Source organism: Borostomias antarcticus (assembly GCF_949987555.1).
Source record: "Borostomias antarcticus genome assembly, chromosome: 4".
NCBI lineage: Eukaryota > Metazoa > Chordata > Actinopteri > Stomiiformes > Stomiidae > Borostomias > Borostomias antarcticus.
Genome location: NC_140237.1, coordinates 14451114 through 14466632, shown reverse-complemented (window position 1 = coordinate 14466632; position 15519 = coordinate 14451114). Strand labels below are relative to the sequence as shown.

Genomic DNA, 15519 nt, shown 5'->3' with positions numbered 1-15519 from the left:
GATTTGAAAATAACGGCTCATCACACACTACAGGATCTTATCGTGCCCGAGGGAGCAACAAACCACTGGTCTCGCCGTCTCACTTGTAAAGTCGTGACGTAATAATCTTAAATATCAAACATGTAGAATTTTTTTGTATCCCTCCCAAGATCTGTGCCTCGATACAATCCTGTGTCGGAGGTCTATCAATTCATTTGACTTGGTTTGTGCTCTGATTTGCACTGTCAACTGTGGGATCTTGTACAGTATATACAGGGGTGTGCCTTTCCAAATCATGTCCAATCAATTGAATTTAACACAGGTGGACTCCAATCAAGTTGTAGAAACATCTCAAGGATGATCAGTGGAAACAGGATGCACCTGAGCTCAATTTTGAGTCATAGCAAAGGGAGTGAATACTTACTGTATATACATGTGCTTATTTATTTATTTATTTTTAATACATTTGCAAACATTTCTAAAAAAAACAACTGTTTTACCCACGTATTGTGTGTAGAATTTATGGAAAAAAAAGAATTGAATCAATTTTGGAATAGGGCTGTAACATAACAAAATGTGGAAAAAGTGAAGGGATATGAATACTTTCCGGATGCACTGTAGAATAACTATTCAATACTTTTCTTTTGAAGAGCTCTCAAACATAAACAGTTCCAGGACAACACTGTGTTGGAGGAGGTGGGGACTTGATATCACATGACTGAAGGGATGTTTTGTTTGGGAACATCCTAGCCAAGCTCCATTCACACCCAGTATGTTATGGTTCAAAATGCTAACGTTTTCAATTCATAAAAACAAATCTGAATGTTGGATTGTAATTTTCCATAAACTACAAGCAAAGATGAAGTACCCCTGTAATCAGACCAACTTCCTACATTCATGGCTTCTCTATGAATGAAGGTTGATCAGATCCATATCCATTAAAGGACAATGCTCGTTTTTGACAACCTGGACCTTATTTACGACATATTATAAGACGTTTGACTCACCGAGATCACTTTGGTGTAGTTCGGAGGCATGTAGAAGAAATTTAAAATCCAGCGCGAGCCAGTATATCCATGTAATGGCGGTGGTCGGGGCACTTAGAATGCAGTTTCTAAAAATCTATTTTCTGCCGCGAAACGGTTGTTTTCATCAATCTGTCTTGATGAATCGCTAGTTGTGCTTACATAGAGCATAGGCCTGTTGTGGTTTTTCACATGCCTCTGTAATATGATCTTAAGAAACGTCTTTAGACACGAAATAGCTTCCTCACTTGCTCCAGCACGCATGCGCACAGCGTGCTGGAGCAACGATTGCGCGCTGTGCGCATTAGTGCTGGAGCAAGTGAGGAAGCTATTTCGTTTCGAAAGACGTTTCTAAAGATCATGGGATGTGAAACCACAACAGGCCTATGCTCTATGTAAGCACAACTAGTGATTCATCAAGACAGATTGATGAAAACAACCGTTTCGCGGCAGAAAATAGATTTTTAGAAACTGCATTCTAAGTGCCCCGACCACCGCCATTACTTGGATATTACACGTCTTATAATATGACATAAATAAGGTCCAGGGGCCTCATTTATAAACGTTGCGTAAGTACAAAAGCGTGCGTAACCCATGCTGAGCAACTTTCTAGCAACTTTCGGTATTTATAAAAAACGAGCTGAGCGATAAGTTGGCGGAAGGTGTGCGTAACTCTACGCACACTTTGACCCTCCTTTAACCACGATAAGCACGTTTCTGGAGAAAGGGGAAAACGCGACTCCGATGGCAGAGGGATGAAACTCGGGAAAGTCTGCGAAACACATGACATATGGAATAATAAATACATCGGTCGCTGCAAGAAACCCTCCAATGTGTCACACAGTTTAAACGGAATCAATCGCCACCGTAGCCTAATCACGAAATAATGTCGGCATTGCTTTGGATGTGTCTGTGAATTGACCCATTTGTGTCATAATATAATGTTATGTTGTAGGCCTATTCATTTATAGGCTATCCCGAGAAGCATCACGGGCAGTAGCCTATGAATAAAAACCACATTACATTGATAACACAACACGACACGAGGCTATAGGCTTATCATAGTAATGATTCCGTATGTCGATAGCCTACAACTATAAGGCCTTTACCCCACCAAACAAATGTTGCATCGGCGTTGAAGTATATTTATTCAGTTAATCATTTATTTAGTTAATTATTCGTATGTTTAATTATCCACCTATTCATTCGTTAATGTATTTATGTATTTATAGCCTATATTTGATTAGGCTTTTATCTAAACCCAAATGACCACTGAGGCAAGCCGCAGTTACAATGATGTTGAGCGGTGAATGGAAATGTCCTACTTGAGGCAACTGTAGGCTACATTAGGCTATATTGTACATCATCATATATCCTCATATTGTCTTATGATTGTCATGTAGCAGGCGTACGAGGAATGTGGGCCTAAAAACGCATGTCATCCCAATGCTCACATGCCGCTTTGGTAGAATTAGCTGTGCGCAAAACAGCGCATGGAGGTGATGCGTCTCCAAGTTGTAAGAACACAAGGGAGCAAGTTAGATTATTAATTTGCCGAATCGTCATGTGTGTAGCTATAATTACGCTTTATAGAATCACATGAAACTCATCCATGGACCCCATATATTTACAAGACCTCGATACAGGCCCTGATATAGCTGGATTATAGTAGGCCATGACGCACGGGGCCTTGGTTATGCCGGTACTTGGCACAGATGTTCTAATATGTGCTTGGCTATCCTGCAACATCCATTAGAACACGCAGCTTCTATATGCCTACAGAATGTTTTGAGAAAGTATGTGAAATGCATGATATCCCGGAAAATACACAAATTGGCTGCTGCAAAGAACCCTCAGATCTGTCGTACAGTTAAATTGGGGATACTTGCCTTAAGTAGTCACTATAGGCCTACATGTTTGCATTGGATGTCATTGTAAATTGACCCGTTTATACGTTGATAAGTTAGGCATTTTATTCATGGGCCACCCTATGAAGCATTAGATTACGTGCAATATAGATCCAAACCCCATTACCCATGCAACAACACTATAGGCTTATAATGATTATCAGTTTGGATATAAGCAGCCACCTAATAAGGCCTACCGCACTAAACGAATGCAAATATAGCCTGCATGATAGATAATTCATTATAATCTAAATGGGACCACTCAGGCCTAACAGGTGCTCTTATCAGTCGTGCACATGTGAAATCATCGTTCCGAAAAGATCATTTTGCGGCGTCTCTACCTCGTTGACCAATACCTCCACCTCGCATCGGTAAAATGTATCTTTCTCTTTCTGCCTTTTGCACTCGGCTCCATTGTCGTTGCATATGTATAGTCGTATCACTGACCATTTATAGCCATTTGTGGGCGTTAATTGGGGTGTGATCAGAACGCGCGTTCACGTGCGCCAAGTTAAGTGTTGATTGTGATTTATAAAGGGCAGCTGGCGTAGGCGTGCCTGAGTGAACATGGGTTGTGATACGCAGCGTTTTATAAATCTGAGATTTTTTGTGCGTATATTTTAGTACTCACTTAGCTAAGCTAACTTAGTTACGTGGATTCTACGCAATGTTTATAAATGAGGCCCCAGGTTGTCAAAAACGAGCATTGTCCTTTAAGGTTGACTGACAGGCTGATTATCCTATGTGTGTGTAGATGAGAAGGTGGAGGGCGGGCTGATGGAGTTCCTGTTGTTCGGGGCTCTGATCTCGGCCGTGGACCCTGTGGCGGTGCTGGCCGTGTTCGAGGAAGTTCACGTCAACGAGACGCTCTTCATCATCGTATTTGGGGAGTCGCTGCTCAATGACGCTGTCACCGTGGTGAGTAACACAGGCATAACAGCACGGTACACACGTGTTCACACACACACACACACACACGCACGCATGCACACACACACACACACACACACACATGCACACACACGTACGCATCTGTACACACACAAACACAACACAAACACATATATTATGCACTTTATTCAAGTCCACCAAAGTGCATGCACACACACACACACACACACACAAACACACACACACACACACACGTACGCATCCTGTACACACACACAACACAAACACATATATTATGCACTTTATTCAAGTCCTCCAAGTGCATGCACACACACATACACAAAGTGGTAACCATAGCAACAGGGAAGCTTTGAAGGTCGGTGTGTATGGGAGACCTGCTGTAGTGAGAGCAGCTGGATAGACACAGAGAGGGAGCCTTGAAAAGGATGAGAGGAGAGGAGGGGAGGAGAAAGGAGGAGAGGAGAAGAGGAGAAAGGAGGGGAGAGAAGGATATGAGGGGGAGGGGAAGGGAGAGAAGAGGAGTGGAGAGGAGAGGGGTAACTTGTCACAGCACCAATGGTCACATCACCCTCACTGGTCAGCAACAGGGACATCCTGCCCACAGCCACAGGGATCACACCTTCAGCCCCCCTGCTGGATAAGGGTTATCCTGTATGAGGTGTTCCTCACACCTTCAGCCCCCCTGCTGGATAAGGGTTATCCTGGATGAGGTGTTCCTCACACCTTCAGCCCCCCTGCTGGATAAGGGTTATCCTGGATGAGGTGTTCCTCACACCTTCAGCCCCCCTGCTGGATAAGGGTTATCCTGGATGAGGTGTTCCTCACACCTTCAGCCCCCCTGCTGAATAAGGGTTATCCTGTATGAGGTGTTCCTCACACCTTCAGCCCCCCTGCTAAATAAGGGTTATCCTGGATGAGGTTTTCTTCAAGGCAAGGCACATTTATTTGGAAAGCACATTTCAGCAACAAGGCAATTCAATGTGCTTTACATGAGACATTAAAAGCATCAAGACAAAGTGCAAAAAACACATAAAAGGTCATATAAAATGAAATGTAAAAAAGGATGTTTAAAAGATAATGCAGGAAAAATAAAATACAGGAATAAAAGTTACAGTGCAGTGTATGAATGAATACTTATTTGATTTAATAAAAAGCACGGCTTGATTTAAAGCAACTTCAGTCTTGATTTGAAAAAAGAACTGAGAGTTGCAGCAGACCTGCAGTTTTCTGGAAGTTTGTTCCAGATATGTGGAGCATAAAAGCTGAATGCTGCTTCTCCAGGTTTTTCTCCAGGTTCAACTCTGGGGACAGAAAGCCAGACCTGTGCCAGATGACCTGAGAGGTCTGGATGGTTCATAACGTAGCAGCAGATCAGAAATATATTTTGGCCCTCAACCATTCAGTGCTTTATAAACCAACAGCAGTATTTTAAAGTCAATTATTTGACAGATAGGAAGCCAGTATAAAGATCTCAGAACTGGAGTGATGTGATCCACTTTCTTAGTCTTAGTGAGGACTCGAGCAGCAGCGTTCTGAATCAGCTGCAGCTGTCTGATCGATTTTTTAGAGACCTGGAAACACTGTTAAAGTAGTCAAGTCTACTGAAGATAAACGCATGGACAGGTTTCTCCAGATCCTGCTGAGACATAAATCCTGTAATCCTTGATATATTCTTCAAGTGATAGTAGGCTGACTTTGTAATTGTCTTAATGTGATTGTTGAGATTCAGGTCAGAGTCCATGACTACACCAATATTTCGGGCTTCCTTTGTGGTTTTGAGCATTACTGATTGGAGCTGAGCGCTGACTTTTAATCGTTCTTCTTTGGCTCCAAAGACAATTACTTCAGTTTTATCTTTGTTTAGTTGAAGAAAGTTCTGGCACATCCAATCGTTGATTTGTTCAATGCACTTACAGTACTCAGCGCTTGTATGGAATTATAGTCCCCTGGTGATATGGTGATATACATTTGTGTCTCATCTGTGTAGCTATGGTAACATATTTTGTTGTTTTCCATAATTTGAGCTAGTGGGAGCATATAAATGTTAAACAGAAAAGGCCCCAGAATGGAGCCTTGGGGAACTCCTGTTATGCATGTTTGTTATGTCCTGGTTACCTCCACCCCAGGGCGAGAGGTAATGTTTTCGGTGGTGTCTGTGGGTTTGTGGGTGCATTTGTCTGTTAGCAGGATTATGCTAAAACTACTAGACTGATTTTCACGAAACATGGTAGAAGGGTGTAGCATGGTCCAACTTAGAACCCACTAAATTTTGGAGCAGATCTGAAGCACGGGTCGGGTCCACAGGCCGCCCAAACACGGCTGGCCATTCACCTCCATTCATTTTTTGGACTATGATTGCGCAATAACTACCAAACCGATTTTTATGAACCTCGGTAGAGGGGTGTATCATGGGCCACCGTAGAACTCATAACATTTTTGAGCAGATCCAAATCATGGACCGGATCCACAAATGAAAACAAAACTTAGAACGAAGCCAGCTCCCTGTGTGGGGGTGCTAGAGACACAGGGTTTGGACTGGGGTGTGTGTGGGGAGAGCCCGGAGTGCACCTCACTGCCCCCCGCTGACGGTGACCCGAGGAGGGCGCCACAGAGCCAGACAAATACAGCCACCCATTCACCACCAGTCATTTTTACCTCCACCTCAGTGAATCAGAGGGTCCACAAGCCGCCCAAACACTTTTCGTGAAACTCAGTGGAGGGGTGTAGCATGGGCCAATTTAGAAGCCATTCAATTTTGGCGTGCACAGAGCCACAAAAGCACCTAGTGTCTAGTGTTGAGACTGTGTTGAGGTGGTCAGAGAACACAATGATACATGAAATGAATTGATAAAACAAAAATAGGGTGATGATGAGCCAATAGAACCTGAGGCATTCTCTTTCACAGCGAGTCTTCTGTAGATGAGCAATAGGATCAGTAGCACGCTCTGACCCCCATAGAGACACTCCTCCGATGTGTCAGTCCTCCCCATGGATGATGCATGCCACGGTCTAGCTAGAGGCTAGAATGAGAGAGAGAGAGAGAGAGAGAGAGAGAGAGAGATAACTGTGCACTTTGCACTTCATACTGTAAGCTTCTCCTCTCCACGAGTCTCTCTCTCTCTCTATCTCTCTCTTATCAATTCAATTCAATCCTGTTGTATACTCGTATATGGGTACAGTATGACAACTTATAAATAACAGACACAAGACCGAGGATAATGGCGCTTGGAATCACTTAAGTGGTCAACTGAGAAGTGCCCTACGATAACGTATGCACGTCTCAGACAAGGGGTGCATGACGGAAGCTAACCAGGGACAAACGTAGCCAGTCAATACACAACAAAACCTTTCTTGACTTATTTAATTCTCTTGGTTCCGTGAGGAACATGAGGCTGTGAATGTCTGCTTCCCTCTGGTCCTGTCCTGTTCAGCATGTTGTCCCTCCACCCAGGTTAGGTAGCCGTTTTCAGGTCAGAGGTCACAGTTCTTCACTGGGTGGTTTTTGCCTCCCTTGTTTCCTCTTTCCAGGTGGAGTCCATCTCAAGGCGACTAATGGAATACAGTCCTGGTCCATTCTGAGGACATGTCCTACCCATTGTAGCCGGCACTGTTTAATTTCCAGCACCACATTGTGACAGTTTGAGTTTTTATACAGGTCCTCATTGGAAATCCTTTCCGGCTAGAAGATGTGACATATCCTCCGGAGACATCCGTTGAGGAACGCATTGATCTTCTTCATTTCACTCTCAACAACTCACCAGCTTTCTGAGCCGTACAGCAGAACTGACTTAACATTGCTGTTATACAGTCTGATCTTGGTTTTTAGGCTGTACTGCTTTGACATCTAGATGGTATGAAGGATTGCAAATGCCTTTACTGCTTGAATTGTCCTTGCTGAGACTTCCCAGATATGTGAAATCCTCAACATATTCAAGAGAGATGCCATCCACGGTGATTGGTGCATGTGGTGTTGAATTTATGCACATTACTTGGGTTTTGGAGGTATGTTCAAACTCTGTTTGGCGAATCTGTCAGTCCCACCTGTTTTCTCTTGCAGGTGAGTATGATTTGTGGAGAGGATGGCTAGGTCATTAGCATAGTGGAGATCTTCTAGCTGAATGAAGAGAGGCCGATGACTGCCTCTAGGTTTGTCAGAGGTGGTTTTGCACATGGATCAGTAGATGACAATCAGGAAGAGAATGGGAGAGATGATACATCCCTGGCGTACACCAGATTCCACAGGGAACCAATCAGTGAGGTTGCTCTTTCTGATCACACTACACTCAAATTGATGGTAAAACATCTTTATCAATGCGGTCATCTTTGGAGGAACTCCATAGGATTGCACAATCTTCCACAGGGTGTCAAGGTGTACGCTGTCAAAAGCTTTCTGAAAGTCAATGAAATAGATGTATAATGGGTTGTTCCACTCCAGGCATTGTTCAATGATGTTCCTTAGTGTGAAGTTCTGGTCAGAGCACCCTCTTCCTTTCCTGAAGCCCGCCTGTTCCTGCCTCAGTTTGGTGTCAATCGCTGTGTCAATTCTGCCCAGCAGGATTCTGCAGAAGACCTTGGATGGTTTAGATAGCAATGCGATGCCTCACCAGCTGTTACAGTTTTGCAGATTGCCTTTCTTTGGTATTTTATCAATCAGACCTTTAGCCCAATCCACAGGAATGGTATTTCTGTTTCTGAACAGGTCTTTGAGAACCTTAACTGAGGGGTTGAGGTCAGCTTTCAGCATCTTTGCGTGGATGGAGACAAAGTCTGCAGCTTTCCCATCCTTTGTTATTAGGATGGCACTTCTGTTTTCTGTTTCAGTGACCTTGAAAATGCTGTTTTAGCTGCATTTAAAACAAGATTAAGCTCCAGGAATGAGCACTGAATGGAGTCATGAATTGGGCTGTATCAGTTCCTGTTATCATTGACCGCATGTCATTTGCATAACACTGTTTGCATGTCCTTTGCATTACACTGTCTCCCAACAACGCCGTCATCTGGAAATCCCCCTCAGATCTCTGTGCTGCATCACTTCCTGTGTTGACCTGATATGGGCATCCTGTATTCCTGTTTGGTGCTCCAGCAGTGCTCAGTCAAAGTTCAGTCAGAATTCAAGTGGAGTTCAGTGCAGAGACCAGAGCAGAGTTCTTACAGGAAACTGACCGCGGGCCTGGAAGTGACAGCTTCCTGTGAGTGAAGTTCTGACTCTGTCAGATGGGGTTGAACTGAACTACTGTATTGCTTCTCCAGCTCCACCTAGTTTTCATGACTCCTCCTCTGCGGCTCTTTTGAATGTAGTGTGACCCCCCAGAACCTAACCTGGTCCCTACGGTAACATGATACATGAAAACTTTGCATTGAAGCGCATTGTCTTGAAACTTTGATTGATGGAACTGAAGTTGATTATTTTGACAGAACAGGAGACATTCCAGTAGCACCGTAGACATTTCCCTGTGATTGACTCATTGATAGCGAAACGTCACTCTTGTTTGCATCGGAATGGAGAAAGCTTCGCTTCTCACGACATGTTCGCTTCGCCCAACCGTCCTTCTGCTGGTTTGTCTCACTTCCTTTCCATTGAAAGTCAAAGGCTCCTGTCGCTTCATCACGCGTGTAACGTGTGTAGCGTGTAGTGTGACCGTAGGGTAACCTGACATCAACAACAATTACTAACATTAAAGGTACGGTCACATATCGCCTGCCGAGGCCAAATTTGCATCTTGTGTGGGCAGTGCAGGATGTGTCGCACAAAAAAATCAGTTGGTTTGTAGTGCCGTTGGGTTTGAGTCGGCAGTCATTGTTGTAAATTTGGTTCTCACGACTAATAATATTGCATGTCAATTTATTAAGTTTTGATATGTTTTCATGCGAGAAAGCCTGCAGATTCGAAACTATGTGGTAAGTCAATAAAAATAATGTCTGTTTCCATAGCTGGCATGGCATAGCATAGCTAGCTAGCCCGGCTGCTACACAACTGAGAAAGCCAGCCAACGTTAGCTACAGTAGCTAGGCTAATGGTTAGCGATCGTGAGATTCCCATGGAAGCTCCACCTCTGAGGGAACCACCCGGCCCCACCTTCGGTCCTGAGACTCCCGCAGCTTCTCCCGCCTGGCTGCTTGGCCTGGGCTGAACCTTGCTGATGTGTGGCCGCCTCTTGGCTCTCTGTAGAGCTCTAATCAGCCCAGTTCTGCCCTGAAGGGGTTGGAGTCCGGTCCGATGACCTCTGGTGCCGCCTGGACCCCGACCTCAGCCAGTGGCAGGTAGGGACGCCTTGTTGTTGGATGGTCAGGGGGTTACACCCTTAGAGGCCATCCCCAGGTGGGAACTACTGGCCTACTGGCCTACAACCTGTGCTGAATACTCAGAAAAAGCACTATACCAGCTAGCAGTGAAATAACAATAAGCCATGCCCAGCAAAAATCCCTAGACTTGGGTCAAATGCATAGATCAAATACTTCATAGGATGCGATTTGTTTTATTTACCTCAGACTTGGAGACAGTTGAATGAATGAATGATAGTTTATTTCGTTTCAGTTATTTCAAACAAACAATACATACATAAACAATACAGTCTTATAACAATAGAAAAGCAATAATAAAATAACCAAAGCCGAAAAGGCATAGGCTGAAGCTATAAGCTTATTTACGCCTACCCTTCTCAGTTCCATTGGTCAGTCAAATGTAGATTATTGGTCAAGTATTTTGCAATATTTGCAAATAGTATTTGACCCAGGTTCCCCACAGACATACCAGAGATCCAGGCAGAACCAGCTCAATGGGTCAGTGTGGTGAACACTGGGATTAGCATGTTAGGAGTGTGACCCCTAACATTCCTGGGCACCGTTCTGCCCTCCTTTGGCCAAGTGAGAAATATAATCCGCTCGGTTCATCAGTCCGATCCTGCTCCAGTTGGCACAACTCTGGCCTGCACTCCCAATGTGGACTGTGAAATGTGATCCAAATATGATATAATTCCCAGCATTGATTATGAATTGAATTGAATTGAAACCTTTATTGGCCTTATAATAACCTTTAATACATGGTTCAAGCAGACAGGTGGTTGATGGCAGGTATGCTGGTAGAAGTGAACCCCTTCCTTCCTCACCACACCATGACTCCAGAGACAGAGGAATTTCAGATTGGCCGTGGGTTTCAGTGGATTATTTTTCCATCTTATGATTCGAGGCATTTCTTTTAAAATGTTATTATTATTATTATGATTATTATTATTATGATTATTATTATTATTATTATTATTACTATTATCATTGTCATTATTATTATAAGTAGTAGTAGTATTAGTAGTAGTAGTATTGTCATTATTATTATTATTATTATTATTCATATTAATAATATTAATAATAATAATATTAAAGACGGCTATTTTCATTCATGATTAGCACTTTTGGGGAAAATGGCACTTTTTCTCAAAGACACTTCAGACTTTAATCAAAGAGTATTTGTACTTAAGTCACTCATCCATTGTAGCACCACACAATATCCCTCTTCTCATCATTCCAGTCTACAACATTTCTCCATATGACACAGCCATGCTCCATGTTCCAGAGCATTATGCATGTCATAGAGGGGCGAAGTGGAGGTCACCAGTCCGCTGGCTGGCTACAGTGTGGCTCTGCAGTGCTAGCGAGGGGCCAGGCTTCTCCAAAGCTCCTTTACAACAGAAAACATAATCGTCTTTGCTCCTACGTCTTGTTTGTTGTGGCTATTTCTGCATTAGCCTCTTTATTAACATAGTGACGCGTCAACAGAAACATTTGGAACTGGCTAAACCTCCCTCTCTAATATCTCTCTTGGTTAATTAGGTGGTACACAACAGACTTTTTTGCTGTCAGAGTAAGAGAGTCTTAACTGCTTAGTCCAGTGGCTAGTTCTGCCCCCCACCCCCCCAACACACAAATACACAAACACACACACACACACACACATTTTGGGATTGCAGCCCCTATCGCTGCACTTTTCCCACCATGCTTTCTCGGACAGAGAAAGAGAGAAATCCAGATTACTGTCTGTTGGTTTATGGGGTGGATTAGGCTTGACAAAAGCCTAGCTCTCGCCGACCTCACTGACGTCGCTGACCTCTGAACATCGTCTGGGATTTTCCTCTCTCTCCATATTTTCTTATTCTTTCACATCACTTCTTTGATTTTGAACAAAATTATATCCATTTGTTTTTGTTATGAGGGAACGAGGTGGCTTCCTGTAACCATACTGTATGTCATCATGATAGGACTCATGAGACGGTGCTTGTACTGGAGGCCTTAATGGTGAATAAAAAAAAGAACCAATACCAATATAAAGACTATCTTAAAGGCATAAGATGGGAATGTTTGTGGCAAGATCAGGATTCATGACAGCAATAAGCATAGTCTACAATACACAAAGAAAAATATTCTATGTTAAAGGGAATTTGAATCCAATTCTTCTTCTTTTTGTGAGTGGCTCACAGAGAATAAGAATAGGCTTATTCTTCCACCCTGGTCAATTCAATTTTAGAAGGCTTTTCTACAATATAGAGGCAGTAAATGCTAGTTTGTAGTAGAAGATTCCCTTCAATTTTCTCAGCTCAGAAATATGTCTATACTATCAGAAACTACTTCCGAAACGACTGTCTTAGCAATACTATACAGCATGTCAAGATAGCAGGAGGAAGATGATGATATTTAGTAGGGCTGGGTTTAAAACATCCATTCATTGATTCTGAATCGATTCTGAATCAAATGATTCAGAATCGATTCATGAATCCCAAAATCGATCTTTTACGTAATGAATGAATGAATAAATGAATAGTTCATTAATTCATTCAGTGATTCATTCATTCATTCATTTTTGGAAATCAGTATCAATACCCAGCCCTAGTATTGATGTGTTGCATAACTTGGCAGTCATGTAATTAAGGTTACAGCTATATAAAAGTAACACTAACTGAATCAATATTGAATCGAATCGAATCAAATTGAATAGTGATAATCGATTCTAAACCTTGTGAATCGGAATCGAATCGATTCTTGAAATTCGACTCGATACCCAGCCCTAATATTTAGTCGTTTGTCTCTTCTGCTGCTGCAGGTGTTATATAAGGTGTACATCTCTTTCGTGGAGGTTGGGCCGGGGAATGTTATGACATCTGATTACTTCAGAGGAGTGGGTGAGTATGTGAGAACTCAATCTCCTGCGCAGATGTCAGAGAACACATTATTTAATTCCGTGAGGATTCACGTATATTTCAGTCGCTGTTGATTATTTGCTCATGTCCAACCTTCTTTGATTTTCCTCCCTCAAATGTCTTTCGTCAAACACCTCTCCGCCCCCTCTCCTCCTCCTCCTCCTCTTCCTCCTCCAGCCTCCTTCTTCATCGTCAGTTTTGGTGGAACGCTGGTGGGCCTCATCTTCGCCGTCATCCTGGCCTTCATCACGCGCTTCACCAAGAAGGTGCGCATCATCGAGCCCCTCTTCGTCTTCCTCCTGGTCTACCTGGCCTACCTGACCGCCGAGCTCTTCTCCCTCTCCGCCATCTTGTCGTGAGTAACATGGCCGACACACAGAAGGGGGGGGGTAGTGATTGGGTGTAATGACTTTGGCACCGGCATTAGCTACAGAAACTACTTCACTAGCCACCGGGAATAAAGTGTTATGGTTCATATGCAGACAAGAGACCTAATATTGGAACCTACAGTATATTCATACACATACTTACAGTATAGTCATGGTCTACTTTCTCATTGGCCTATATTACTTTGTTTAACATCTACCTGGCCTTCAAACCACAAAGCATTACTGTAGCTAATTGGAGCATTCACCTCTGTGGAATGTAGAGGAATGTGACTTTTGTCATGACAGATGATTATAAACAGGAAGGGCTAGGCTACAGGGCACTGTGTATTACAACTAGGCTTCTACAGTTATGCAAATTCAATCTCTTTTACATACGCTGCTGTTACCAAAAGTGTGTGTGTTCACGGAGGGAGGCTGTTTGCCAGCTGACTGTAGAAAGCGCGAGCCGTAGAAAGCTAGAGCCGTAGAAAGCTAGAGCCGTAGAAAGCTAGAGCTGTAGAAAGCTAGAGCCGTAGAAAGCTAGAGCTGTAGAAAGCTAGAGCCGTAGAAAGCTAGATCTGTAGAAAGCTAGAGCCGTAGAAAGCTAGAGCCGTAGAAAGCTAGAGCTGTAGAAAGCTAGAGCTGTAGAAAGCTAGAGCTGTAGAAAGCTAGAGGTGTAGAAAGCTAGAGGTGTAGAAAGCTAGAGCAGTGACGTCAGAGTGTGACGAGCAGCGAGCCACGCAGAGAGACGTTTCTCCAGGGATAATTCACTCAGCAGTCAGACCTGGAGCCAAGGTCAGGACGTGTCAGTCTGAAGTCAGTCAGAGCTTTGAATACGGAGAATGGTGGTATTTTTCCATAGCCTGTACCTTTTCGGCTCCACACAACTCATTTCAACACTACACTCAAGCAGGTAGACAACTGCTTGAAGTGTTTGTTTGTTTGTTTGTTTGTGTGTGTGGGGGGGGGGGAGGGGGCATTTACAAATACATAAAAGCTTTTTCCATATCACTCAACTACTCTGTTCAAGTGCATCTTGTTCAACGAATTTCGCTAGGCTTCCCTCCTGGCCTTTCTACCTTTTAATCCAGAGTGTTCTGGCCTAGATGGACCCAAGGTAAAACACTTTGTTTTTCTTTTGAGGCAACCTCAAATCGTTAAATCAGATTATTCTTCAGAGAATTAGTTCAGGGCTTTTAATAATAATAGGCCTGAATTCAACAGGGAGATTTATATTTGTTGAGTGTGCAGAGTTGGGCCCAAGGATAAACTATTTCATAAGGTAAAACAGGTCGATCAAGGTAGTGTTTAAATCCGTGAATATTAGCCCAGGGAGAGGGAGCAGGTGCAATATAAACTGTAATTACACTGAACCATCTCATTAGCCTCATATGGAAGGACACTCTTACCAGAAAGCTTGAATCCCAGCTTACAGACCACAAAGTCCAACAAGCCAATAAGCATTTGCCATTCATGCAGTTCAGCCATATTGTTGTTGACTCTGCATTTCAAGTAAACCGACTTCATCATGGATTGACTGTACAGTATGAATTCACACCGCAACATCTTCTATTCATCTGGCCCAATTCAAACATGTTCTTGACAACCTACGTTCATCACCTTCTCTCTCCTGCTCTCTTTCTCCCGCTCTCTCTGTTCCTAATGGCCAGTGACTCACACTCTGCTCCTAGTTAATCAGATAACTGTCCAGGTGTGTCTTCTGGCTACACTTCCACCCTGGTCAAACAGGGACATGACAGCTAAAAATATGATTATCTCTCTGTCCCTCTCTCTCTCCCTCTCTCTCTCTCTCTCCCTCCCTCTCTCCCTCTCTCTCTCTCTCCCTCTCTCTCTCCCTCTCTCTCTCTCTCCCTCTCTCTCTCCCTCTCTCTCTCTCTCCCTCTCTCTCCCTCTCCCTCTCTCTCTCCCTCTCTCTCCCTCTCCCTCTCTCTCCCTCTCTCTCTCTCTCCCTCTCTCTCTCCCTCTCTCTCCCTCTCTCTCCCTCTCTCTCTCTCCCTCTCTCTAAAAATATGATTATCTCTCTCTCCCTCTCTCTCTCTCTCTCTCTCTCTCTCTCCCTCTCTCTCTCCCTCTCTCTCTCTCTCCTTCTCTCTCTCTCCCTCTCCCCCTCTCTCTCTCTCTC

At 43.6% G+C, this 15519-nt stretch overlaps 1 protein-coding gene across 1 annotated transcript in view; it reads left to right on the top strand.

Moving 5' to 3' along the window:
- The window catches only part of slc9a5 (solute carrier family 9 member A5), a gene marked incomplete at both ends in the record, with an annotated part of 38085 nt that overhangs the window by 8023 nt on the left and 14543 nt on the right, over positions 1 to 15519 (top strand). Inside the window, 3 exon segments of the mRNA XM_084437528.1 lie at positions 3666 to 3829; positions 12912 to 12990; positions 13186 to 13363. Of these exon segments, the coding sequence (XP_084293654.1) occupies positions 3666 to 3829; positions 12912 to 12990; positions 13186 to 13363 (421 nt within the window).